This window comes from Sorghum bicolor, chromosome 8 (genome assembly GCF_000003195.3).
Source record: "Sorghum bicolor cultivar BTx623 chromosome 8, Sorghum_bicolor_NCBIv3, whole genome shotgun sequence".
Lineage (NCBI taxonomy): Eukaryota > Viridiplantae > Streptophyta > Magnoliopsida > Poales > Poaceae > Sorghum > Sorghum bicolor.
Window position 1 is genome coordinate 16,076,920 of NC_012877.2, and position 26,222 is coordinate 16,103,141.

The following is a 26,222-nucleotide window of genomic DNA, read 5'->3' on the forward strand; positions in this document are numbered from 1 at the left end:
TGCATTGCTTTTTGAAATTTTCTGTCAGCTTGCTGGTGTAGCAAGGGCGGCAGTGAGGCCCTCTACTACAGCAGCATGCTGTCCTGCTTGTATAAACTGTCATATGCATACACAATTATTTTGTGACACAGTTTGTTGCACCCCACAGAGGTCATGGACATAGTGGGAGGTCCCCCATCACTTGCTAAATGTACGAAGCTTGAATTTCATGTCAAGTTTGAGTATTCAAAACTCCAATCATACATTTAGGGGGAGCTCCTATGCCCATGACCATTTAAATCTCAGTTATGATTATTATCTTTTGTAAGCTCTAATTTGGTTGTCATCAATCACCAAAAAGGGGGAGATTGTAAGTGCAATCAAGCCTATTGTGGGTTTTGGCGTTGAAGACCACCGAATTAGGGAACTAATGAGATTTGCTGAGATTACAAGCAGGGAATATAGCAAAGAGGTTGTTGAATACCATGGAGGATCCCCCAATTCTAAAGGATGGTTTTCCTAGCTCCAAAGGAGGTTTAATTCTTTTTTGGTTTGTTTTTGAGTATAGGAAAAGCCGTACTATAAAGAGGGACTCCAAGTTTGTTGATCAAATTGTGAAGCAAAGGCTCAAAAGCTCATCAACATCCTCAGACCCAAGCCTAGCCAGCATATCTTTTACTCTACACTTTGGTGTTTTCAGGCTGGTTCAGGCAAGGGCGGCACTGCCGCCCTACCCTGTGACAGTTGGGGAGCTGGGTATAAATACCCATTCCGACCGATTCAAACGGTCACCTCCTCGTCTTCCTCGCTTCCAACCGTTGCAAACATACCAGAACTCACCTCTCTCTCTCTCCTTTGTTGCTCCTCAAGCCCCCAAGCCAATCCTTGATTCCAACCATCAAAACTTGAGGGAAAAGGCAGCAAACTTCGATTGGAGAGCAGATCCATTGATTCCCAACGTCAAAAAGAGCTTTTGGTTCACGTTTGACCGGCAGCTTTGAGTTTGTTACTCTTGGAGCTTGCTCCTAGCCGGCTAGCCGTCGCCCTAGAGCTTGCCAACGTGTGTGGCAGCCAAGGGAAGGTTTGTAAGGTTACCCTTGCAGCTAATACATTCTTCACTCTTTGTAAGGGGTAAAATCCTTGCTTTGAGAACGAGGAGAAGGTAAACCTGTGTGGCTAAGCCGGTCCTAGTGTGGGCGCCTCAACAACGTGGAGTAGGCCAAGCCTTGTTGTGGCAACAGCTGAACCACGGTAAAAATCGTGTGTCTTGTGTGCTTTCACTTGTGTATGAGATTGTATTAGGGTTTGAGGCCGATCTACTTGGTGGAGAGGCTCCAGCGGATTCTAGCTACATACTCGTGCTCTACTATCTTGCAGGAAGCTTGGAAATTTAGTCGTTCTAAATTTCTCTGGGTAAACTTTGAATCAATTCAGTTAAGCTTCTGTCTGTTTTTCTATAAGAGGCCGGCAGTGCCGCCCTGGGAGGGCCTCACTGCCGCCCTTGCCTGTGTGACTGATAAACTTTGCTAAAAAAGTTTGAACAGGCTTATTCACCCCTTCTCTAGGCCACTTCCTGTACGTCCAGAGATCCTACGATAATAGACTAATAGTAGAAGTAAATAATTGCTTGACCGGCAATCCGGACTTGCTGGTGATTAGCACATGCGTATTTAACTACTCAAATCTCATGAAGGAATTATTTACATCCTCGGAGGGAATTATTTCACGTAATACATGCTCAGCTCGTAATATCAGTAATAAAAAGTACCCCTGAAAAATAGTACAATTAGTAATAAAAAAAAGTAGTCTGACCGGAGATCGAATGCTCCATAGATTAACACAGGCATTACATGTCAGGACAAAATTATTTACATAGCAAAAGATACTATCATTAATAAAAAAATTAACTGTGACCAGAGATAAGATGCCCCGTTCATTATTATCACTCACAAATTTATCACTCAAGCTTAGGACAAAATAAAAATTTGATAGTATTGGTAATAAAAAATTGTCACATAGAAAATTGACAGTACTGGTAAAGATCGTCGTGACAAGTGATAGAACTAAAGGGGCATAGAATTATTTACATAGAAAAGTGATAGTATTGGTAATAAAAAATTATTTGACCGGTGACCGATCGCATCCGTGATTAGCATAGGCATATTAACTGCTCACAGGCCATGATATAATTATTTACTAAAAAAGATAGGACTAAAAATATCACGTGAGACCGAACATCTAGCTAATTATCACATACAAATTTACTGCTCACGTGTCAGGGTAGAGTTATTTACTTAACAAATTTATACTTATTAGCAATAAAAAATATTTTGACCAGAGACTGGACAATCCATTGATTATCACAAATAAAATTTACTAATTATAGGTCAGACAGAATTATTTACTTAATGCACCGGTGTATATATATAGTAAACAAACAGTAAAATGATACAATTAATAAAAAAAAAGGAAAAATTGGCTACCGGACATGCAAAGTGGTGACCATTGATGGAAGACACTTTTTCATTTAACACTCACCACCAAAACAATTGCCATTTGTAAACCATAAGGCCAACGGCTATGAAATTTTAACAACAACAAGATACGATAGTTATCTACAAATCATCTAATACTCACTTCCATAGAAAATCTCGTTAAGGACACGAAATCATGTCCACCAGCAAATCATGGCTGTTAAGGTTGCTGCTGGACAAGATTTCATGTCCTTAATGAGATTTTCTATGGAAGTGAGTATTAGATGATTTGTAGATAACTATCATATCTTGTTGCTGTTAAAATTTCATAGCCATTGGCCTTATGGTTTACAAATGGCAACTGTTTTGGTGGTGAGTGTTACATGAAAAAGTGTCTTCCAGCAAATGCGCGCCACTTTGCATGTCCGGTAGCCAATTGTCCCTAAAAAAAATAGTATGACTAGAGACCAGACGTAGGATGGAATTATTTACTTAATAAATTTATACTATTAGTAATAAAAAAATATTCTGGCAGGAGAGGGAACAACCCGTCTTGTATTGGGCACAGGGAAATAACAAATATTCTAATTGGTGATTAGCACAGAAAAATTTCACCACTCACATGCTAGGAGGTAATTATTTGATTAACAAAATTATGATATTAGTATAAAAAATAGTCTGAAAATTGACTCAGCACGCCGTTGATTAATAGAAGAAATGATATTATTAGTAGTAAAAAATAGCCTGCCCTACGACCTAGACACACTGCCATTAGCACCGAAAAAATTACTGCTCACAGTCCATGAGATAATTATTTGTTTTAAAATATATACTATTAGTAATAAAAGAATATTCTGAACATCGACCCATCATGTCGGACTTTAGTACAGGCAAATTTCATGGCTTACATGCTAGGAGAAAATTATTTGCTTAATAATTTGATACTATTAATAATAAAAATTAGCCTATACGCCAAACGGGCATGCCTGTGATTAGCAAAAGGAAGTTTATCGGCTCGCATACTAGGAGGTAATTATTTGCTTAACAAAATTATATTACTAGTAATAGAAAATAATCTGAAAATCAACCGGGCATACCAGTGATTAGCACAAGAAAATTTATATGCTCACATATAGGAGGTAATTATTTGCTTAACAAAATTATACTATTAGTAACAAAAAAACCTGACACACTGGTCTTTAGCATAGGAAAATTTGTAGCTTACATGCTAGAAGAGAAATATTTGATTTATAATTTGATACTATTAGTAATAAAAAATAGCCTGCCCTATGATCGAACACACCGGTCATTAATACATAGAAACTTACTGATCACAGTCCAAGAGATAATTATTTACTTAACAAAATTATAATTTTGTTAATAAAAATTAGCCTGTCCGGTAACTAGACACTTCGGTGATTAGCACAGGGAAATTTAACCGTTCACATACCATAAGGTAATTATTTGCTTAACAAAATTATAGTATAGTAACCAAAAAAGTCTAAACATCAATCGCGCATGCCGTTGATTAGAACAGCGAAATTTAACTGCTCACTGAAAAGATAATTATTTGTTTAACAATGTGATACTGTCCGTAATAAAAGAATAGTCTAGATAGGACGGTCTTCAGCACAGGTAAATTTACGGCTACATGTCAGGCGAGAATTATTTGTTTAACAAATTGATAATAATAATAATAACAATAATAATAATAATTAATTATTATTATTATTATTATTATTATTATTATTATTATTATTATTATTATTATTATTATTATGATTATTATGATTATTATTATTATTATTATTATTATTATTATTATTATTATTATTATTATTATTATTATTATTATTATTATTATATCTCATTTGAATTTTGCGTGTCTCGAATTATTTACGGCTCACATGTCATACGGGAATTATTTACTTTACTGTGCACAGGCACATGCAAAAATATTTATCCAAGCAAATGCTAGTAATTGTAATAAACAAAAAACTACATTCAAAATGCCTGGATGATTAGTGCAGCATGCATGCATGTCGCAGGCTGCCGCATGTGTCAGCAAAGAGCATTGTACGCTGTACCTCAGGCCCAATTAATCGTCAAAAGCGATGATCATGCGTCGCTAAATCAATGCAATTATGACAATACTGCTTTTTAAAGCAACAGTTTCACGTCACTCATTCACGGCCATCCATGCCATCTTAAAAAGGACTATTTAGAGCACTCCTAATACTAGAAACTACATGTAATTTAGTATTAATTTTTATAGACACTATATATAGAAACTATGGTCCTATTAGATAATTTCTATAGAATATTTTTTATCCAATCATATTCATTCTATCTCCATTCTTAGCTAATCATATCACTTTATATCTTAGATTTTGTGTAGACATGGTTTCTAACTTAGACCCAGTTTCTATGATTTTTGCTCTCTCTCTTCAATAACTCTCTTGCCACATCAGCAAAATGCTTAGGTGACACTGCAATTAATATCTATAGAAATCACGATGGTTTCTGTATTGAGAGTGCTCTTACTATTAGCTGATGCCTTTATGACTCACCGGAGAGGAAACACCGGCCGATGTCCACGGTGGAGTGCGCTCAATACTATTTATAGGCTAGGCTGCTGCTAATTAGTAGGGTCCACTACATCACTCCCTGAACTAAAGAGTGGTGTCTACTTTACTTCCCGAACTATGAAACAGTCTAATTTACCCTCTGTACTATCCAAAACCGTTCAAATCACCATCTGGACGGTTTTTGATGGCGGTTTTGCTACAGTACCATGGTTTTTACTTTTTCTTTTTCCCTATTTGTTTTCATTATAATCTTTAAAAAATCATAGTAAATCACAGAAAAATCATAAAATAGAAAACCTAATTTTGTTGGACTCCGCATGAGTAGATCTACGTAATAAATATATAATATGATATACTTTAATCCAAATTTTTTCTGTAGATTTAAATTAGTTAGAAAAATCAAATTTTATCTGTAATTAATTGAAATAATTCATAGCTGCAGCTTGTGTGGTCCAATTGTGGTGAAATTTTTATGGTGGACTAACTATTCTATGCTTGAACTATAGTAAATATTTCATACTCATCGGATCATGTATAACAAAAACTAATATAAGATGCATCGAATCTTATATTATGGTGAAATTTTTATCTGTAAAATTTTATGGTGAAATTTTTGTGGTGGACTAATAATTCAAAAGCATTTCAATTCCCCATTACATCGAATCTTACGGCACATGCATGGAGCATTAAATATAAGATGAAAATAAAAACTAATTACACAGTTTGCCTGTAAATCGCGAGATGAATCTTTTGAACTTAGTTAGTCCATGATTGGATAATATTTATCAAATAAAAACGAAATTGCTATAGTGTCCAAAAACCTAAAATTTTAGGAACTGAACCAGGCCTATATCTATCTCAATTCCTAACATATAGTTGTGAAAATTTCAGTCTGCCAATTTTTTATCTGCCAATAAGTTCTGTTATAAGTTATCTTAAAATTCATAGAACGCACAGTATTATAGAACAGAGAAAGTATGTGTCTAAATATTCAATGAGATGAAATGTAAACTTTTTGAGAGGAAAAACCAGGCCTTAAGTGTTGTTTAGTTCCAAATTTTTTTGCAAATCCTCCAAATTTAAAAGTTTTTGATTTTTAGTTTTGGGACTGACTACACATCTCATGGAAGATTATACTGTTTGTTGTCTTCCACATTTTCAACAAATCAGTGGTTGACACGTCAAATAAGACAAACAAAAAAAGAAAAGAAAAAGCAACGTATGTAGGTCACATGAAAATATAGAACTCGAAGATCTAGAAGATTTCTACGGCTATAATCTTCCAGAAATAATAAAAAGAAAACGCAAGACAACACATATCCAGCTGCCTATTCGTAATTTTACCAGACCCGTTCGCTTTGTAGCAGGTTCTCTTAGCACCCTAAAATTAAAGAGTGCTAACGCATTTGTGCATTCAAGTGACTACATCATAACAGTCAAATAAGAACAATAGAAACTCATAATCTTTGGTAAAAAACAGTCTGCTGCCGGCATTTAAGAATCAAAATTTGAAAGGCAGCAAAAAATTTGAAGGTCAGGTAGTCTTTTGTGAGAAAAGGGCAACCAAAATAGTACTATTGAGTTGTTGCACAGGTCCTAAGATTAAGCGAACATTGAACTTAAAACAACAATTTGTCTATTGTTGGTATATAAGTTCTGTAAAGTCATCAGGTCTGTCAATCTGTCATACTATGGTGCTTGACTCCAAAACCTCAAATGTGAATACCAGGCCACTGAACTTTGCAACTTTTGTACAACTATACTGGCATGTCATTATCTGAGTTTGAAAATGATCCAGTAAGTGAGATTTGACAATCCACATAATAAGTTATGGGTGACAGGATAAATAGTGTGTCATCGAACAGCTCATCTCCTTATCTGAGAAGGTCCGTAAAGAGGGAGAAAGAGAGACCAGTAGCGATAGGAATCCAGACCTGAACTCAAACTCCCACGCTTAGCTTAAAACAGATCTAGCACATAAGACCCAAGACACATGCTGAACCGAACTGAAAATTGTACTTGAATCACTAAAAATTGTACTTGAATCACTAAACATGTATCAGATAAGTTGAAATTGCTTCTCTACATCATGAAAGGGATATGCACATACCACAAGATTTATGTGCTACTAACCTGCTTTACCTGCATAGAACAAAAATCAAAGTGAGCTGCAGCCCATTCTCCTTATAAAAATTGATGAAAAGAACATGCAGCTGGGCAGTGTCTACTATCAGGTTGCTGCTCCATTGAGCATTAGAGGAAAACATGCCAACATACTAAAAACGATAAGACTGAAATAAACATTGAGCCTTGAAAGTGATAACTGAAACACTCAAACTCAACCTTTAAACTAATAAAAACTGAATCTAAATCTGAATCACCAAACATTCAAGGCATAATTGAATAACTGAACCTCAAACTATAAACTAACATAAACAGAAATCTAAAACACAATTCCAAATAATAAATTAAATATTTAAAGAAAAAACACAAGGCAACTTTGATTAAAAGCTATACTTGAAGCTCATACATGCCAAAACTTTAACAAAAAAAACCACCTAGACAAGCATAGCACAGGAAATGAAACTACATGCAGATCAGCCAGTAAATATTTGACTCACCCAAGTTAGGATACGAGAAATAACATATACTCTTTCACTCTTAATTTCTTTGAAATTCTACTTCCATATACTTCAACACTAAACAAGATTGCTTGTTATTTGGGGAATTTTCCAACTAGTATGCAGGAACCTAGAGTATTTAACCAAAAATCCAAAAGTAAATATCACTTGCTTTCTTAAAAGCTGAGGCAAAACTCTCATTAAAGAACATATGACTAGTGTTTGAATGGAAACTATAACTGAATTTGAATGGAAAGTAAAATGAAAATAATAGAATGAAATAAAATCACTAAAAAACAAGCACAACATGACTATGCAAAGAATTCTTAACTGAACATGGTAGATTGCTATACCATGAAAAGTAACATTGCACGGGGAATGAAAAACTACACTCAGATCAGTCAGCCAAATACTTAACACGCTGAACCACCATTTTCACAAGGAGACTAGATAAAATAGTGCCTAGTAAACTAATTTTATTTAATTTATTACCACATATGACTAGTGTTTTAGTTTTGGCCAAACAAACTTGGCATAGTGAGATGACAAAAAAACACAAAGGTGACAAGAAGGTAGTGCTATCTTCTTGGAATAAATTTTTATTGCCTGAAGCACAAAATGCATTATCAAAAAAGATCAAAAGAAATCACCAGGGCATGGATTAAAACAATGTCCTATTCTCAGCAATGTTCGACAGTAGGACTCTTAGCTAGTGCCTCTTATATTATCCTCGTATAACTCTCTAAAATACCATCATAGCACATTGGCACCTATAAGACCCCTAGAGGTTGCTAGTTGTCATGCACAGGCTAGCTTCAGGGGATTGTTGCACACACAAGCAAATCCATTTCGCTGGCCTAAACATATATATAGGAATACAATCAAGAATTTTTTCTACAGATTTAACTATATGTGTAAAATCCAATCAACCTTAACAGAATAAGCAAATGCACAGGTAGGATCAAATCTTAATCAAATAAAATAAACGATCACCAAAAAATGAAAATGAATACAAACAATATATTTATTTCAAACAAATACAAACAATATAAGATAGCAACGAACAAAATCACAAAAGACAAACCCCAATTTCCACCTAAAATACAACAGAATCGACTAAAGTAAAAAATCCCAAGGACAGCAGCAGCGTCATCTGCCGGACTTCATCCAGACCTGTAATGGCGTTAGAGAGAAGGGGATCTCGGGATCCTCAGAATAACTCTGGTGGTGATAGGAACCTGCTTGTGAGCCCCTGCTTCTACCGCTGGTTCCACCACTCGCCTCTAGGATTCCTATGCGGCATCCTTGACAGTGGAGCCTAAACAATCCGATTCGTGCTCGCCTCCTTTCGCTTGCCTCTAGAGAGCCGTTGGTGTCGCGCAATCGAGACCCACAACAACCTCTGCAGTTTGGGGAGACACATGTGCTAGACCGGGAGGGAGGGAGAGAAGAAGACTCACCTGTGGGTAGACGAGGGGCGGCGACGAGGGTGACCGCGGCACGACACAGCGACAGACTACACGCCCGGGAGGGAGAGCGCGAGAGCAGGGCGTCGAGGGGTGCGGAGCAGGGAGGACCGCGCAGCTGCAACAGGCGGCGGCCGCCGCCACGGACAAAGCCGTCATCACCGCCGGCAAGGCCACGCCCACCGTCAACACCGAGAACAACGACAGTCAGTCCCAAATTGAAACGAGGCAGACACAGACAAACGACCCACAACACAGAAAGCAAAGCGGAACGAGTGAGCACGAATCTTAACAAACATCTCCACCATACAAAAGTGGAAGATAACAGAAACAAAAAAACTGCTAGAAGATATTTAGAAATTCCGTTTAGTTTTTGTTGCGAACTAGGCCTGAACAAGGCCTAAACAAAAGTGAAAAAAAAAGCGAGCGGAGAATTCCGTTCGTGGACCTCTGCACACACGAAGAAAAAGCCCAAAAAAGCCCCCGACCCGCCCCCAGCTGTGAGCCAGAAAAACCTGCCGTAACTGCAGTCTGCACTGGCAGCACTGCACTGCACCTGCGAGCCTCGGAGCTCTTCCCGTTGCGGCGGCGGCGGCGGAGATGGCGGCGAATCTGGAGGATGTGCCGTCACTGGATCTGATGCACGAGCTGCTCCGCCGCATGAAGTGCAGCTCCAAGCCCGACAAGCGCCTCATCCTCATCGGTACGGGAGACCCTCCCCCTTCCCCCTTCTTCCTCTTCGCCCCCGGCGCTCGGTGGATCCCTGTCACGGTTCCTCTTGCCACGTGGACGGAAAGACCGCGGCTTGCCGCCTTGGCGCTCTGGATCCGCCGAAAGTTTTCTCCTGTCCAGTGAAATCTTGGTTATTCCCTATTTCTCGTCCTGCATTTGTGGCGAAGAAAAAATATGGCTTTGTTTTGCAGTGAGTGGATTGTCTACATTTTCTAACAGCTGGAAGGATTCACTAGTTGAATAGCAAGAGAAATTAATCATGCGCTAGTCAATTAGGTCTGTGCTGTTTGTTTTTTGGTGATTTTGTCGTAAATTTATAATTCTATAAAAGGATTATAAAAAAATAGAAGTAAGATAATCTTAGTCAGCTTGGCCCGATGTTTCGTTTTTAAAGATCCGGATTGGTTACCAGCTTGGGTAGCAATTACACGCGCAAGATGCGCCTACAGCACTGAATTCAGCAGGTTGTGAGGACAGCAGAGAATTTAAATAAAGGCGATTACTCCTTAAAATGCTTGGTCTGATGTGGAAGCCTTTTCATCAAGACAAAAAGAAAGGGGTGCCCCATTGTGCACGCAAGTAAAAATGATACTCTTATATGTGATTTTATTTTGTTTATTTGACTTTTCATTTGTTCCATCGAGTATGTATTGTCGTCCATATTGAGACTGAGGTGAACTCCCTTATGCAATTATGTTTTTAGCTTTTGTTGCTAATAATTGCTACATAAAAAATCTGCATTAACAAAACAGTACTACATTGTGACATTTAAGACAAGTAAATAGAAACTTATGCTTTCTGTTACATGGTTTCTTGCTTTTCATTGTGCCCTTGTTTGTTTTTTGTAGAATACACAGGACATCTGTGTATCATTGCATTAAAAAATGTGGCCTTGTTTATTGTCATGCTATTGCTTTGATATATATTGTTCTGATACTGGTAGTCATGATGGAAGAGGGTATATTGTATAGGGAGATATAAGGTCATAGTTCGAGCAAAAAGATATAAGGTCATAGTGTTTTTGTGGTGAGCAATAAACACAACACTTCTATAATCTTTTGTTTTGTCATTCACAGCATTTTAAATTTTTTACTTCTATTATATAGCGCTCCTGATTTGGAGAATTTGACACCTTTTCTGGAAATCTTGTAGGCCCGCCTGGCTCTGGTAAGGGAACTCAGTCTCCCATTATTAAGGATGAATATTGCCTGTGCCATTTAGCTACTGGTGATATGCTGAGGGCTGCTGTGGCGGCCAAGACACCTCTAGGTGTCAAAGCAAAAGAAGCTATGGATAAGGTACTGTTAGCAGACCAAAATATATAGTGAAATCCTAACGAGCATAGAAAGGTTCTTTGTGACTCCATTGTATGCTGCCTTCCTCTTTTAGGGAGAGCTTGTTTCAGATGACTTGGTTGTGGGGATTATTGATGAAGCTATGAAGAAACCCTCATGCCAGAAAGGTTTCATTCTTGATGGCTTCCCTAGAACTGTCACTCAAGCACAGAAGGTCATATACTTCATCAACGCACCAGCATGAAGAAACATTCCTATATTATATTGTTATAGATTCTTTATTTGATTTAGTATAATTTACCCCTTGCTGTTTTTTTTTGAACATGTTGTATAGCTTGATGAGATGTTGGCAAAGCAAGGCGCTAATGTTGACAAGGTCTTGAACTTTGCAATTGATGATGCTATATTAGAAGAACGGATTACTGGTCGTTGGATCCACCCAGCCAGTGGTAGAACTTACCATACAAAATTTGCACCTCCAAAGGTTCTGGGAGTTGATGATGTAAGTTGAATACTGCTTATTTTATGTTTGCATGGTCTTATTTGTATTTTTTTACTTTCTTCTAGTCTTAGTGGATCGATTCCGTATTTTGCTGTGTAAGTTGTTCAAGTTTTCCAATCAGTTTCATGTGGCATAACTTTTCAAATCTGTTAGATAATAAATTAGAGTAATCCTATCTTGACAATTATGGCTGAGTGAATATTGACATACTGTTATGGTCCGAGTCTGCTTGTGGATGCTATTATTTCTGCTTGGATGATGTACTGGTTAGTCTAAGCAGTGGTGCACCATGTTTCTCCCTTGAGGAAAACCATGCTCATGGAAAATGCACTTTGATAAATTCTACAGTTATTGCTATCTTTTTTGCATCAAGAAAAAAGCTGCATTATTGAAACACTTCTTCCTTCTCTTGTATTAAACTATTAATATGGAAACTTCAAATCAATTTATCCAGAATATATTCGAGCACTTGTGATTTTAAATTCTTCTCATACTAAACTTTTTTTCCACAACTGGCAATATAGTTAGTGATTGTCCTCTGTTTATTTGCTCTTCATTTTCACAAAGGTAACTGGGGAGCCATTGATTCAAAGGAGAGATGACACAGCTGAGGTCTTGAAGTCAAGGCTTGAAGCCTTCCACAGACAAACTGAACCTGTATGTTATTCTTTAACAGAACTATTTTCCTGAAAAAAAGTCTGGGACCGTGTGTGTGTGTATATATTAAAGTTATGTTAGTGTGTTCTAAAATGTGGTTCTATTGTTTAAAAGTAAATTTGGCTTATCTCACCTTTCTTCGTTGATGATTTCCCTCCCTTTAGATATTTATATCATCAATTATTTCAGTGTTGCATAAAATTCAACAATTTGATGGTCCCTGTGGGATGCACATTTTTAATGCCCTTTATAGTTTTGATGCTCCATTCTTATATGTTTTTTTGTGAACACAAAGTCTTCTGTGTTTTCCACTTTTTATTCATAATCTGAGTTTCTGACTTATGTCATGAGAGTCAATTTGTGTATTCTCTGTACTTAGTGATGTGTTTTTTTAGATCATATTATTCTTAATTTGAATATAATTGGCTTGTCCAGGTGATTGACTATTACTCCAAGAAAGGCTTAGTGGTGAACCTGCCTGCAGAGAAACCACCAAAGGAAGTGACTGCTGAGGTGCAGAAAGCACTTTCGTGATGAAGTGTCCACTCTTCAGGCTAAGCATGACATCTACCAAAGTCCCTTTGTCTCGGTTTCTTCCAAATTTATACTTAGGCCAACATCATGGGTTTTTTATTTTCTGTATCCTTTTTGTTCGAGCACTGTTTTATCCCAGCCTTGAACTGCCAGGATAAATCTCTGTTTCGAATGAAGGAAGTTGTTTTCAGTAACAAAACTGAGATGATTACAGCAATTCATCTGTGGAAAGGAATTTCCGGTGGCAAACCATGTTCCAGTTCTTACATCAATGCTATGTTACTGACTATGATAATCAGGAAGATACCTAGGTATTCTGTTCGCTCAGCACCTTGCTCAATTGGGTGGAGGTATTGGTGTGCTACGAGGTCAAATGAGCGTTTCAAGTTGTATGATTCTGAACCTGTAGTGATGTTAATTCAAATTGGTGTACCTATTGCAGTTAAGCTGTACCCATACTTATTACTTTGTGAGTAGATGTACAACTTGAGAAATTCCTTGATAGAAATTTTGCACAATTGATGTTGTCATTCTGTAGTTGTGGATATTTTGCAATCTAAATATGCACAATCGATTACTTTACTCATCTTAACATTAGGGCTAACTAGAGTAACTAAACAATGTAATTATGAACAGTTAGCACTTAATCATTCAATCAGAAGATAGATCACATTGGATCAGAACTACTTGGGTCTTAATCTAGTTTAAACCGGGGCTTAATTAAACTTATTCAGAATCTTATCAGAAACTGGTATGGCTTTGATACCGATTGATACAACTTTGTGTTAGATAAATCAACTTAAACAAGGTCACTAGTTGTAAGACTTGTGTCCAACAAGCAACCTATATGGGCACCAAATCTAAAATAGGTGGTAGGAGACCCAAAATCAGCTTTCAGCAGAGAGACTCATTTTGGATTGCTTGAGAGGCACAACCTAAATATGAGTATCATATCTTCTGGAAATTTATTTGCAAAGAGGATTCTCTTTTGGGTGTGTTGTTGGAGAAGATATCTAATGGATATTGAATTATTTGACCTGTAGCGCTACCCAAACGGTGAAATAGGTCTGTATTTTGGGTGTTGTTATTGGAGATAGTCTAATTAGAACCTAATTTTAGATTAGATCTCTTGGGTACTACCTTTATTAGCAATAGGAGGCCATTAGCCCTTAGCAGCGAGGACCCCATGCATACGTGGTGTAGGTGCTGATGTAGTAGGGTCGGTGTAGGAGTGATGGTGGCCTTCCCATTGCTCTAGCGCTAGGTGGTTCCAGTGACAAGCTAAACCCTCACATTTGTGTTAGCTACCGAGAGGGTTTAGAGGGCTTTTTTATAAGCACTGTGTAACGGGAGCAGCAACTGGGGTTTAATTGGAAAGAAAGAAACTACTAATTGTGTCAGTGTTTTTGTGTTGGAGTGGACTTAAGAAAATAGAATTAAAAAACTATAATTATTAGTACACAGCAGCAAAGTGTGGCGTTTCGAGTTCCAAAGGAGGAAACATGCTCAAAAAAGTCAAAATGTTTCTTGTGTGTTTGGTACGGAATTACGGATTCTACCGTTTGTTGCTAGAATCAATCCGAACCGATTTTCAGTCTCCCAAACGGCCCAGCAGTAGTAGTACAGCTCGGTTGTGTTCTCATCTTGAGTGATGTACCTTTCGTGCTACCCTAAATTGGTATTGTTTAATCACTACAAGTCTATTTAACTGTTTGATCTGTTCACCCCCATGTTTGGTCTTCTCAGTTCAGAGTACAGCTGATTTATTTTGTTCGTCCTCTAGAGCAGTAGCAACTCAGTAGCTTAGGCCTTGTTTAGTTCCGAAAATTTTTGGTTTTCAGAACTGTAACACTTTCGTTTTTATTTGACAAACATTGTCAATTATGGAGTAACTAGACTCAAAAGATTCATCTTATAATTTACAGGTAAAGTGTGCAATTAGTTTTTATTTTTGTCTATATTTAGTGCTCCATGCATGCGCCATAAGATTCGATGTGACAAAGAATCTTGAAAAGTTTTTGGTTTTTGGGTGAACTAAACAAGGCCTTAATTTTTTTAAGGAAACAGGAGGGACGTGTCCTTACTGAAATTTATTGAAATTTAAAACAGGGAATTACAAAAAAGCGTTTGGAGGCCGTAGTTTAATCTTTTGCTCGCATGCTTTGTCTAGTAGCCTCAATTACTTCACATGTTTAATTGGAGCATTTTTTTTGTCGTAATTATAGAGTAACTTAATTCGTGCTTTGCCATTTTGATTCCGTGATGCTTTGAGAAATTCCTAACTATTGCAAAGACGACATAGGTAACGAGTAAAATTAACAAGCGGTCCACAAAACTTGCGGCGGTGCCATTTAGGTTTCAACTAGCAAAAATGCCCGTGCGTTGCAACGGAAGAAAAAAAAACTATCAAATCTATATCTATATCTCTATTATCTAATTATATATATCTATATCTATACCTAATAATAAAGAGGCAAAATTTTAGGCTCTTATTTTTCGTCCATCCATTTTTTTTGTCTGTCTTCCTCTAACTAATGAACGATAAAGAGTTTCTTTTATCTGGACTTATATATATAACCCATGCTCATACGAGTTAGAATAACTTGCATCCAAACCAACATGGAGTAGAAGTCCTAATATAGATAGATTCCTCACATCCTGAGTATTCTAAATAGAACTCTTAATAGTCAAACATACAAGGATAAGAATTACATTTTTTATTTTGCTCCGCTTTCTTTATTTAGTTAGATGTCAATCTGAGGCAAAAGAAAAATCAAAGTCCTAATCTGTAGTTCCTTCTTCTTCTTCTTTAATACTCCCTCCATCCTAAATTATAAGTCATTCCAATAATCTTAGAGAGTCAAAGCATTTTTTGTTTTACTAAATTTATATGATAGCATAATAATATTTATGTACCATCTAAATATCATTAGGTTCTTTATTAGTTATATTTTTATAGTAATATCTATTTGATGTCATAAACCTTTCTATTTTTTCTATAATGTTGGTCAAACTTAAGATGCTTTGACTCTCCAAGATTCTTGAAATGACTTATAAATTAGGATGGAGGGAGTAATAAAAAGGCAAAATTTCTCATCGTTTTGGATTTTGGTCGAGCCCAACTATTCGCTTGTTTCGGTCTAAAATTAATTGGTTTAGAGCAACTCCAGCCCACCTCCTAAACAAGCCCCTATTCTGAATCTAGGGACTTGATAAAAAAATCAACTCCAACCCACCTCCTACTTGAGCTCCCATTTTTCATGTCCTCCCAAATTATAGTTTCAGCCCCTCACATCTAGAACCCCCTATCCAATGGATCGCACCAACTTTCCTCTCCCCACCCATAATCAAGACAAGAATATGTGAGATAAGGCCTTGGTCTATTTTTTTTCATTGGAGTTGGGTCTTAATTTGAGTCCTTAGTTCTTTTATCATAGTTTGTAAATAAAAGTTTAAGGGCTTCATTTAGAGACTTGGGCTGGAGTTGCTCTTAAACTTGTGTTAGGCTTCAAGTTAGATTTAGCCTATAACTTTTTTTCTCTAACCCAATTGGACCAGAAGTCCTCGTGTCATAAACAGAAAATAAGCTAAAAATAATAGGAAACCAGATCCGAATGAGATGAGCATTATTTAATTAATCTTTAGACCGGCGGATATATAAAGATATAGTGGACTGAAATTTTCACAATTATATATTAGAGAAAGACTTATTTCTTAGTATTTTTTCTTTACTTATTTTTTTTGTTGTTATGTAGTAAAAAGGCAGTCTATTAATAGAACTCGTTCCAGAGTTTGATTCCTAGTGTTAGTTAGGAAAAGACGTCGGATGTGGAAGATTTTCTTTTTTGCCGTAACTGATTTCCATTTGTAAGATTTTTTGTGGTAACTTTTTTTTTTGCCGTAATTGGTTTTCTTTTTTTTCCTCCCATTTGTTTTTTATGGTACTTTTTTACGTGGGGAGGGTTTGATTTTTTTTTTTTGCCGTAGTTGTTTTCCTTTTTTGTCGTATTTTTTAGATTGAAAACGGGAAGTTGGGTTTTTTTTAGAACTTTTTTTGGCGTATTTTTTTCCTGGATTGGATTGGAAACGGGAATGTTACCGTGAGTTAGAATTGGATACGAATTGAGCTGGTCATCGAAGAGTGCTGGATGTAAAAATCGTGTCGTGTGCGGGATGTGCGGATCGGATACCGTATCAACATGGATAGAGTCGAGACAACGTCAGCTCGCAGCTGGCCCGTGAGAACCACCAACCACGCCGATAGTTGCACGTCTCCGAAGTGCACGTACGGAGACCGCACCGCCCCCGGGGTAAGGCGGACAGAAAGGTGGACCGAAGAGGGTGGACAGAATTTTTTGGGCAGACTGAAATTTTCACAATTTAGTAGTAGGTATAGAAGTCTCAAAATACATTTTTGGTTCCTTGAAATTGTAACAGATCTCGTCTAGATTTCAGCGGATCTCATCTAGATTCCAACGGATGTTTCACCGACCCGCTATCCTACATGATATGGATCTAATACATGGGACCCACATGTCAGGGGCAAGTTTTCATCTTAGAAAAATCATATATTTTTTATATGATCTTGGGCAAAGGTAATTGTTTTATAAAACCACCGTCCCCTATGAGATCTACGATTTTCTAGTTTTGAGTTTTTTTGATTTAATATTGTTAATATGCTAAAAAATAATATAAAATTTGAGCAGCATATTAATCACATATTAGTGCTTGTTGCCTTAGAAAAAACATATATTTCTTGTATAATATCAGATAAAGGTATTCAAATTGTAGCTCTCGTTTGGATCTACAAATTTCTAGCTTTGAGTTTTATTATTTAAGGTCGTTAAGATGCTCAAAAAATAATATAAAGTTTCAGCAGTATAGTAATCACATATCAAGCCTTGCCGCTTATGAAAATCAAGAAATTTGTATAAAGTTGCGAATATCTTTGAGAGGTATTTCATAGATAAAATACCTTTTTCGGACAACATACAAGAAATATATGATTTTCTAACAAGCTTTAGTGCGCTGTTAATATATTGCTGAAACTTTATAGTAAAGCATCTTCACAACCTCAAATGACAAAACTCAAAACTAGAAAAGTTCTATAACTTTTTATACAAATTTTATATTATTTTTTTTGATCATTTTAACAACCTCAATTGATAAAACTCAATACTAAAAAGTTGTAGATCTCATCGAAAACTATAATTTTTTGTTATACATAGTATCTTATCTGACACCATTCAAGAAAGATATGATTTTTCTAAGGCGACAAGTTCTCTAGATGACACCCGAAGCAGTGGGACCGACAGAGGCCACCAAGTGGGGCCGGTCGGTGTCGACGAAAGCTGGTCGGCAGTCTACCTTGGGGTATACCCACGGCAGTAGTTTATCGGTAGACGGTGCGCAAGCTACGAACTTGATGGTGACGCAAGACACGGACAAGCTTTTTATCTAGGTTCGGCCGCCGTGTGGGCGTAATACCTACGTCCTGCGTCTTGTTGTATTGATTTGTATTGAGAGAATAATGTGTCCTAGGGGGGTCCCTTGCCTCTCCTTATATAGTCCAGAGGGCAGGGTTACAAATATGGAAACTAATCCTAGTCGGTTACAATTGCCATAGATAGCACGATATCAATTCCTATTCTAACCGACTAGAATTCTACTTGATCTCCACGTCTTGCTTCTTTGCGCGAAACCCCAAGCAGTTGGATCAAGTCTCGAATTTGTCTCGTAATGGGCCAAGCCTCCTGGCCCAAGTCTAGCCGTACGGGTATAGGGGTTTATACCCCTACAGCTAGTCCTCGAGCACCATGTATTGTGACGTAACACGCCGTCTTGAGCTTCCTCGACCAGTGAGGCTTGACGCCTTCAATAAGCAGGAAAGTCTCCCAAACAGTTGTAACGGTATTTTGACCAACTCAAAAAACAGTTGATCAACATTGACATCGGAGAAGCAGGTTGTTCGAAGAATGCATGGTGCTCTTAATCAAAAAAGATTTCTTTTCTGGTGAAGTGTGCCCACTTTACTTTTCTGAGAAGTATGGACCTCAAAAAAGCAAGCATATTCACCGCAAGGTGAAGTGTGCCCCCTTATCCTTTCGAGCAGAGGCTCGTTTTTCCTGTCCCTTATCCTTTCGAGGTCGTACTTGTTGCCAGGCTGCTCGCAGGTAGCGATGAAATTGTCGATAAATGCTTGGCGCAGTTGTTCCTAGGAGTCGAAAGAGTCCTCGGGCAGACCCAGGAGCCACTGATGACCAGCCTGGTCGAGGACTACTGGGAAGTAGTTGGCCATGACGTGCTCATCCCCCGCTGCTGAACGGACTGCAATCTCATAGAGAGTGATCCAGTTCTCTGGGTTTTCCTTGCCGTCATATTTTTTGAGTTTCTCGAGCTTGAAATTGCGGGGCCACACGACCTGGCGGAGGTGTGAGGAGAACTGTCTCAGGCCCGGGGGGGCCGTGCGTTGCATCATACTCAATGCGACGCAGGTTTTCGTGGACCGCTCTCTCCGTGGCGCGCCTGTTGATGCGGTCCCTGGCGTCTTTAGGAGGGATGTTGTATCGAAGATCCCTGTGCTAGTTTACTTCCTGACCTCGCCCGCGATTCTGCTCGCGGTAGCCACCGGCGTCCCGACCACCGTTGTCACGCCGTGAATCTTTTTGACGATTGTTGGGGGAACGGCTGCGGTGGTGCTAGCTGGGTTGTGGTGAGGTCCGGCTGCGATGGGTCTGGTCGGAGGAGACATCTGCGTAAGAGATAGCTTGGACTCTTTTGAGCAAAGTGGCTGTCTGTCCCATCGCGGCGATCAGATGCGCACGTATGCTGGATCGGACACCCTGGCACTTGGGAGTATCAGGGAGTCGGTCTAAATTTTCCATGGCAACGGCCACGTTAGCACTTGGCGTTTTGTAGACTTGCTGGTCCCCGACCATGTCGAAAGAGTCGCTGAGGTTGTGCGGCGGGAGTTGTCGTTCCTCGTCCGCGCGTCGCCGGGCGCGGTCGGCATTGCGCTGCTCGCGGAGCTGCCTCTGCTCGTCCGTCTCTCCATCGACGACCGATTCATCGCCGCTAACATTGAAGATGAGGTGTCCTCGCCGGGGTGGAAAGACCGGGAAACGAGAGAAACCCGGAGGATACAGTGGTAAATCCAGGTCATAGTCTTCGTCCTCGGAGTTTATAACTTCGGTGGGAACGGATCCAGTGCTGGAGTTTGTGCTGGAGGCCTGGCCGTCCCGTAGTTCTCGGATCGTCACCATGTTAACGTAGTGACGAGCTGGTTGACCGCTCCGTTTTGGCAACCAACCTGCCCTATTGAAAAGGGATTGGACGTGCCGCGAATAGTGAATGGCTGAGTTGTTTAGCCCGTAAGGGGAACCTTGATCTGGATCAGCCTTGAGTTCGACGGACCGTCCTGAGGGGGTGGAAGTTATCGTCAGAGACGTACCCAGCCGTTCGTGTGTGATGACACGAGTTGGCCGGCAGGAGTTGAAAAAATCTGTTGGCGTGGCTTGATCAGACTGGCGTGAGATCCCATCTACTAGTCGGGAAGCTTCGAGAAGCTTGAGATCGGCGCGATCAAGGGCTCGGAAGAGGTTCGAACCATCGACCTTCTTTCCCTTGTAGCGAGGAAGCGGTGGTCGAGTGCTCGGTGTCAGTGTGGTCGGAGCCGATGCCGCCGTCGCCCCAGATCGGATCTGGATTTCTGCCGAAGCCGTGGTCGTGAGACCGTCGCCGTGAGTCGTCCACGTAATCTTGCCGACGGTGAACGTGAGGCCTCCAAGCACGGCCGCGGAAGCTGGAACGACGACCATCTTGTTCGTCGGAAAAGCTGTACGCACACCCCCTACCTGGCGCGCCACTGTCGACGAAAGCTGGTCGGCAGTCTACCTTGGGGTATACCCACGGCAGTAGTTTATCGGTAGACGGTGCGCAAGCTACGAACTTGATGGTGACGCAAGACACGGACAAGCTTTTTATCCAGGTTCGGCCGCCGTGTGGGCGTAATACCTACGTCCTGCATCTTGTTGTATTGATTTGTGTTGAGAGAATAATGTGTCCTAGGGGGGTCCCTTGCCTCTCCTTATATAGTCCAGAGGGCAGGGTTACAAATCCGAAAACTAATCCTAGTCGGTTACAATTGCCATAGATAGCACGATATCAATTCCTATTCTAACCGACTAGAATTCTACTTGATCTCCACGTCTTGCTTCCTTGCACGAAACCCCAAGCAGTTGGATCAAGTCTCAGATTTGTCTCGTAATGGGCCAAGCCTCCTGGCCCAAGTCTAGCCGTAAGGGTATAGGGGTTTATACCCCTACAGTCGGCCCCACCCCTACGCCGGTCGGCCCCCTATGGCTAGGGTTTGCTCCCCCTTCCGAAAGCTACCTCCACCACCTCTCTTGATGCATCTCGGCCCTTGGTTAAGTCGGTTTGATCCAACGACACGTATCCATCCCACCGGACTATAAATAGAGGGGTAGACCCCCCTGGAGAAGGCCAAATCAAGAGATGAAGAGTCAGAGCATTAGATAGAGATCCACTAGATCTAGGATAGCATTCAAGATAGAGATTTGAGAGATAGAGTAGAGGAGTAGAGATTCAGAGGAGTCCTGGCCTGTCGGAGCTTCCTCAGGAGTTGTATTCATCTGGATTTGGCTCCCTCGCTCGAAGCTGTGTTCTGAGGTACTTTTGTATTTACCATTCTGATTCAAGTAAGCAACTTGTTTTTATTCGTTCTTTGGTTTGAAACTCATATTATATTGAGTACTTCAATTTAGGTAGCTCCTAGGTCAGAGTAGTGATTCGTAGCATAGACGTAGTGTCTGGGCTATGGTTGCTTGTAGATGTCCTCTAATCAGTCGGACAGTGGTAGCTTGCGTAGGTGACTTTATAGCTACGTTGAATCCTCTATAGTCCACTTCCTATTGATAGGACTGATAGGCTTATAGGTGCCTGATAGGAGATTACTCTATTTCTTCTTCTATTCGGGTTACTTGCCCAATAAGACGATATTATACAAAGCTTATCGGTTATTAAACCAGAGTACATTAGCTATTTCCTTATTCTCAATAATTTTCTAAATTGATTGTACCCCCCTTAGATTAAGAAGTTATAGACTAGGTCATAAATCACCTATTGTTCCTTTGGGTTCGATATTAAAACCGAGTTGATCTTGGTGAAGTGCTGATCAGTATATATCTGTGCGCTTGCGGATAATCTGATTATAATCATTATTAGGGTGTAGTTAATTTATACCAACAACACTTTAGGAACTAATATAACTTCTCTAGACATTTTTGAGAATGCTCATGAATTTTATTGATGTATGGAATATGTAATCTTCAACGATGCATATCTGACAACAGTACAAACATGGCGAGGCACGACACGGCGAGGCACAGGCATGGTCAGCCCGGTGGGCCGCCATGCCATGCCTGATAGTGCTATCGTGCCCAACTCTTAGCCTAGGCACGACCCTATCAGGGCTTAACCATGTCGTGCCGTGCCACCAGGCACGAAGGCACTACAGTGCCCGTGCTCGCCCGGGCACTACACAGAATCAGAACATAGATACACAAGTTAAGAAATTCAAACATTCACAGAATCATAGAAGCACACACAAAGACACAATAATTAACAAAATGGTTATATTTGGGAGCTTAGTGCAATGGCTGCCTCATTAAAAACCTACCTAGGTAAAACTCACCCTTGTGAGAAACCTAGGCAGGAAAAGAGTACAACCAAGCTCCAGAAAAGTTTAATGTTCTTACATCACAGTCCAATTGTCCAAGTTCTCATATTACAAACCAAGTTCAAACAAAATGTATAGACTAAAGTAATAAAGATGAAGACTACTTCTTCAAAGCTTCAAGCTTCAAGCTCCCTACTGGCCAGCTAAAAAAGAAGAACATAGTTAGCATTAGGAATAGTAACTAGTTAGCAAAAGAAGAAGAGGAAGTTAGGGATTTACCTTGGCGGTGGGAGCACTAATCAAGATAGAGTTATTCAAATTCTTCTTCAAGCTACTTGTCCTCAACACTGTGTTGCAACCTTGCCACCACCAACTCCCAGTCCTTGATGTAGGCGAGCCACTCCACCGTCTCTGGCTTTAGCCTCCTCCACCGATCCTCGATGATCCTGCCAGTCATACTAAACATAGATTCTAAAGATATGGTAGACATAGGAATAGTTAAAACATCTTTAGCCATGATGGACAACATCGGATATGTTAGTTTATGCTCATGCCACCATCTCAAGATGTCAAACAAATCATCCAAATGGCTAACAGTGTCACAGTCCAAGTATGAGACAAGTTTAGAAGCATTAGAAGTTGTAGAAGTAGCAGCATGCAGCAAAGCAGTAGCAGATGTATCTCTAGACAAATTAGGAGTAGAATGCAACAATGAAGTACCCCCACCAGTAGAACTACAATCATCATCATATATTTCATCCTAGGCAGATCTTTTCTTACCAGACAAGTTTTGAGGGTCAGTCCTCCTCAACCTAACAGCTCTTATATTTTCCTCATACTTATTGTAAACATCAGTAAGCCTTGCTCTAGTGCCAATTTCCACAGCACTTTTGAAAAACCCTTCATTTTAGCTCTGGGGTCCAAGATGAATACAAAAGAATAGAGCAAAGGTATGTCCCTCCAATATTTATTATATTTATCTACCATAGGTTGAACCACATTTCTCAGGTAAATGTCATTAGCATAATTTTTCAGGTGTATAGCTATCTTAACCAGATAATGAAGCATAAGTGGAGATATAGGATAGTAAACGCTAGACAAGGCAACAGTAGCATCATAGAACAGTTCAAGAAACTTAAATACTTTTTCAGCAACAATGCAATGTTCTTCAGTTAGAAGCAACTCACCTTCCTCACCTCTAGGATAGTTGGCATGTATGTAAGTAGTGAAAGGATCCTTGTGAGGAAACAAAGTCTTAAGCATGAGATATGTAGAGTTTCACCTTACATCCATGTCCAATTGAAACTTTCTAGGCCTATAACTAGCTGCAATGCAGTAGTTCTTATATGCTGCAATTCTCTGGTTAGATGAGTTTAGAAATGATATTGTAGTTCTAAAAACTTCAATCAAAGTTTAAGATAATCAAGTGCCTCCTTGACAATCAAGTTTATTATATGGCATGCACAACGTTGATGCAAGAACATAGTACTAATAGCAGATTTCAGGATGTCTTGGATCCTCTGCAGGGACCTCAAGACCAAGATATTTAGACAAAATAGGTCTAAGCAAACACATGGCAGAATCATTAGATGAAGCATTGTCCAAAGTAACAGCAAACACCTTTTCAAGCACACCATATTCACCAAGAATAGATGCAACTCTATCAGCAATGTTCTATCCATTATGGGAACAATCAATAAGCACAAGACCAAGAACCCTCTTCTCTAATTGCCAATCAGGGTTTCTATAATGAGCAAAAATACTAAGGTAATCCTCTTTAGCTTTGCCAGACCATATATTAGAGGTAAGGCACACACAATTAACAAAATCAGAAGACAATACCTCAACAAGCTTACTCTTTCTATCAGAAAACATTTTGGTTAAGTCTCTTGTGGTGGTTTATGTAGAGACAACCTAAAACTTAGGATTATGAGCATTATTAATGTATTCCTCAAAAGCAGTAGATTCACCAAAGCTAATAGGTATATCTACCCTAGCAAGCAACCTACACAGTTCAGTACGAGCATACATAGGACAATAATCCCAATTACGCATAGAACCATCAGGATTAAAAGAAATCTGAGACTGACTAAACCCCCTAGTTTTCTCTTGCCTCTTAGCACATTTATCCCTATGATGATGGAGGTGGCCAGTGCCAATGGAAGACCTACCAGAGTACTCCTTTTTGCAATGGATGCAGACAATGCCATATGTGATCTTCTTACCTTCGGGACCCATCTTGAATAGCTTCTTGAAATCTTGCCACACATCAGAGGTAGAGGGGCATGATACCTGGTCCTAGTCGTCGTCGGCATTCTCACGATCTTCGTCACCGTCAAGGTCAATGGGGTCATGTGCGCCATCTCCACCAGGTACCGCTCCACGGTCGAAAGAGCTCTTCTAACTCTTCTTCACCCATGTCGTCATTGTCACCAGGGAGGTCGCGGACCCTCTCCATCTCTTCGGCCATGGCAGTGGCACTAGCCTCCACCGTGTCCTCAGAGACAGAGGGAGGACGAGCTGGCATCATCACTTGCCCTGGCCTCAATCGACTGCCAAAAAGAAGAAGGCAAGAACAACAGTCAAGAACTCAAGACGAAAGAAAAAAAATAAAAAATAGAGCAGATCACAGCTAGGGTTAGGGATAGGCTATAGATCTAGGGTTTGTCTTCGTTACCTAGACGTCACCGGCGATGAAGACGGCGGAGCCAGAGCTCCTAGCAGTAGAGGATCTGCGGATCTACAGAAGAGAGAGTGAGTCAGTGCCACTGAGTGAGAGAAAGAAGAAGAAGAAGAAGAAGAAGAAGAAGAAGAAGAAGAAGAAGAAGAAGAAGAAGAAGAAGAGCACAAGGGGATGGCGAATTTACCTGCTTTGTCGGAGCTCTAGAGCTACGGCTGCCGGAGGACAAGAAGATGAGGCAGGGTCCGTGGCCACGGAGACGAGGCGAGTTGCCATCGCCCTTTAGAGTTGTCTTTGCGCTTCGCCACGATCGGGCGTCGGCGTAGAGGGAGAGCCGAAGGGGAGACCAGGAGTCTGGGAGTTGGGAGAGACCGAGAGGCGAGAGAGGATGAAATGATTTAGGGTTTCCAGTGGGAGTGGGAGCTTGAGAGACGAACGGGGGAGGCGAGCTGGCTTATATACACGGCGACGTAGTTGCCCTAGATCGGACGACCACAGTCCATCGGGGGAGGGATAAGACGGCTAGCAATCTGGATGCCGTGCCGATAGCGAGCCAGGCCACTTTACCGTTCCGTGCCTGGGCTGGCCCACAGGCCGAATTGATAGCCCAGGCACGGGCACGCAGGCTACCAGGCCGGGCCGTGCTTTCTCGGGCCGTGCCTGTGCCGGCTCAGCGGGCCTAGCCCGTTTGGAAAACTATAGCCGTCTGCAAGGGAGGCATATTAGTTACTAGCATTTATCAGGACCGTACCTGTCAGTCCATCTATCTGGAGCACGTACTGGACGACAAGGCCTTGCAGGAGGTAGACCTGGAATGTGAATCGCCACCGGGGTAACGACGACGGCGGGGTGACAGCCACATCACGCACGCCTGCCGCAGCCACTGCACCGGTCAAATTTCACCGCCTCTGGACCACCAACATCCGCACGTAACGATGGAGCGAACCATGTGCTCCTCTTCTACAAATACCCACCGGCAATGGCACGGCAGCACCCC

At 40.2% G+C, this 26,222-nt stretch overlaps 1 protein-coding gene and 1 long non-coding RNA gene across 2 annotated transcripts; one reads left to right on the forward strand and one right to left on the reverse strand.

The window, feature by feature from the left end:
* On the reverse strand, positions 6,820 to 9,369 carry LOC110429788. The gene is made up of 2 exons (XR_002446940.1): positions 9,123 to 9,369; positions 6,820 to 7,183 (listed from the first exon to the last, which is right to left on the reverse strand). It is a non-coding gene; the product is annotated as an uncharacterized LOC110429788 (long non-coding RNA).
* On the forward strand, positions 9,617 to 13,366 carry LOC8058194 (adenylate kinase 4). Its single transcript, XM_002442010.2, has 6 exons — positions 9,617 to 9,831; positions 11,013 to 11,158; positions 11,250 to 11,369; positions 11,490 to 11,657; positions 12,225 to 12,314; positions 12,750 to 13,366. Exons 1-6 carry the CDS (start codon positions 9,729 to 9,731, stop codon positions 12,846 to 12,848), a joined length of 726 nt encoding a protein of 241 aa, XP_002442055.1. The 5' UTR covers positions 9,617 to 9,728; the 3' UTR covers positions 12,849 to 13,366.

What these genes read in the sequence shown, in the direction of transcription:
- LOC8058194 (XM_002442010.2), top strand. Translation starts at nt 9,729, where the DNA reads ATGGCGGCGAATCTGGAGGATGTGCCGTCACTGGATCTGATGCACGAG. An exon ending in CAAGCGCCTCATCCTCATCG is followed by an intron (nt 9,832 to 11,012) that starts GTACGGGAGACC and finishes GAAATCTTGTAG; the next exon opens with GCCCGCCTGGCTCTGGTAAG. An exon ending in TCCACAGACAAACTGAACCT is followed by an intron (nt 12,315 to 12,749) that starts GTATGTTATTCT and finishes TGGCTTGTCCAG; the next exon opens with GTGATTGACTATTACTCCAA.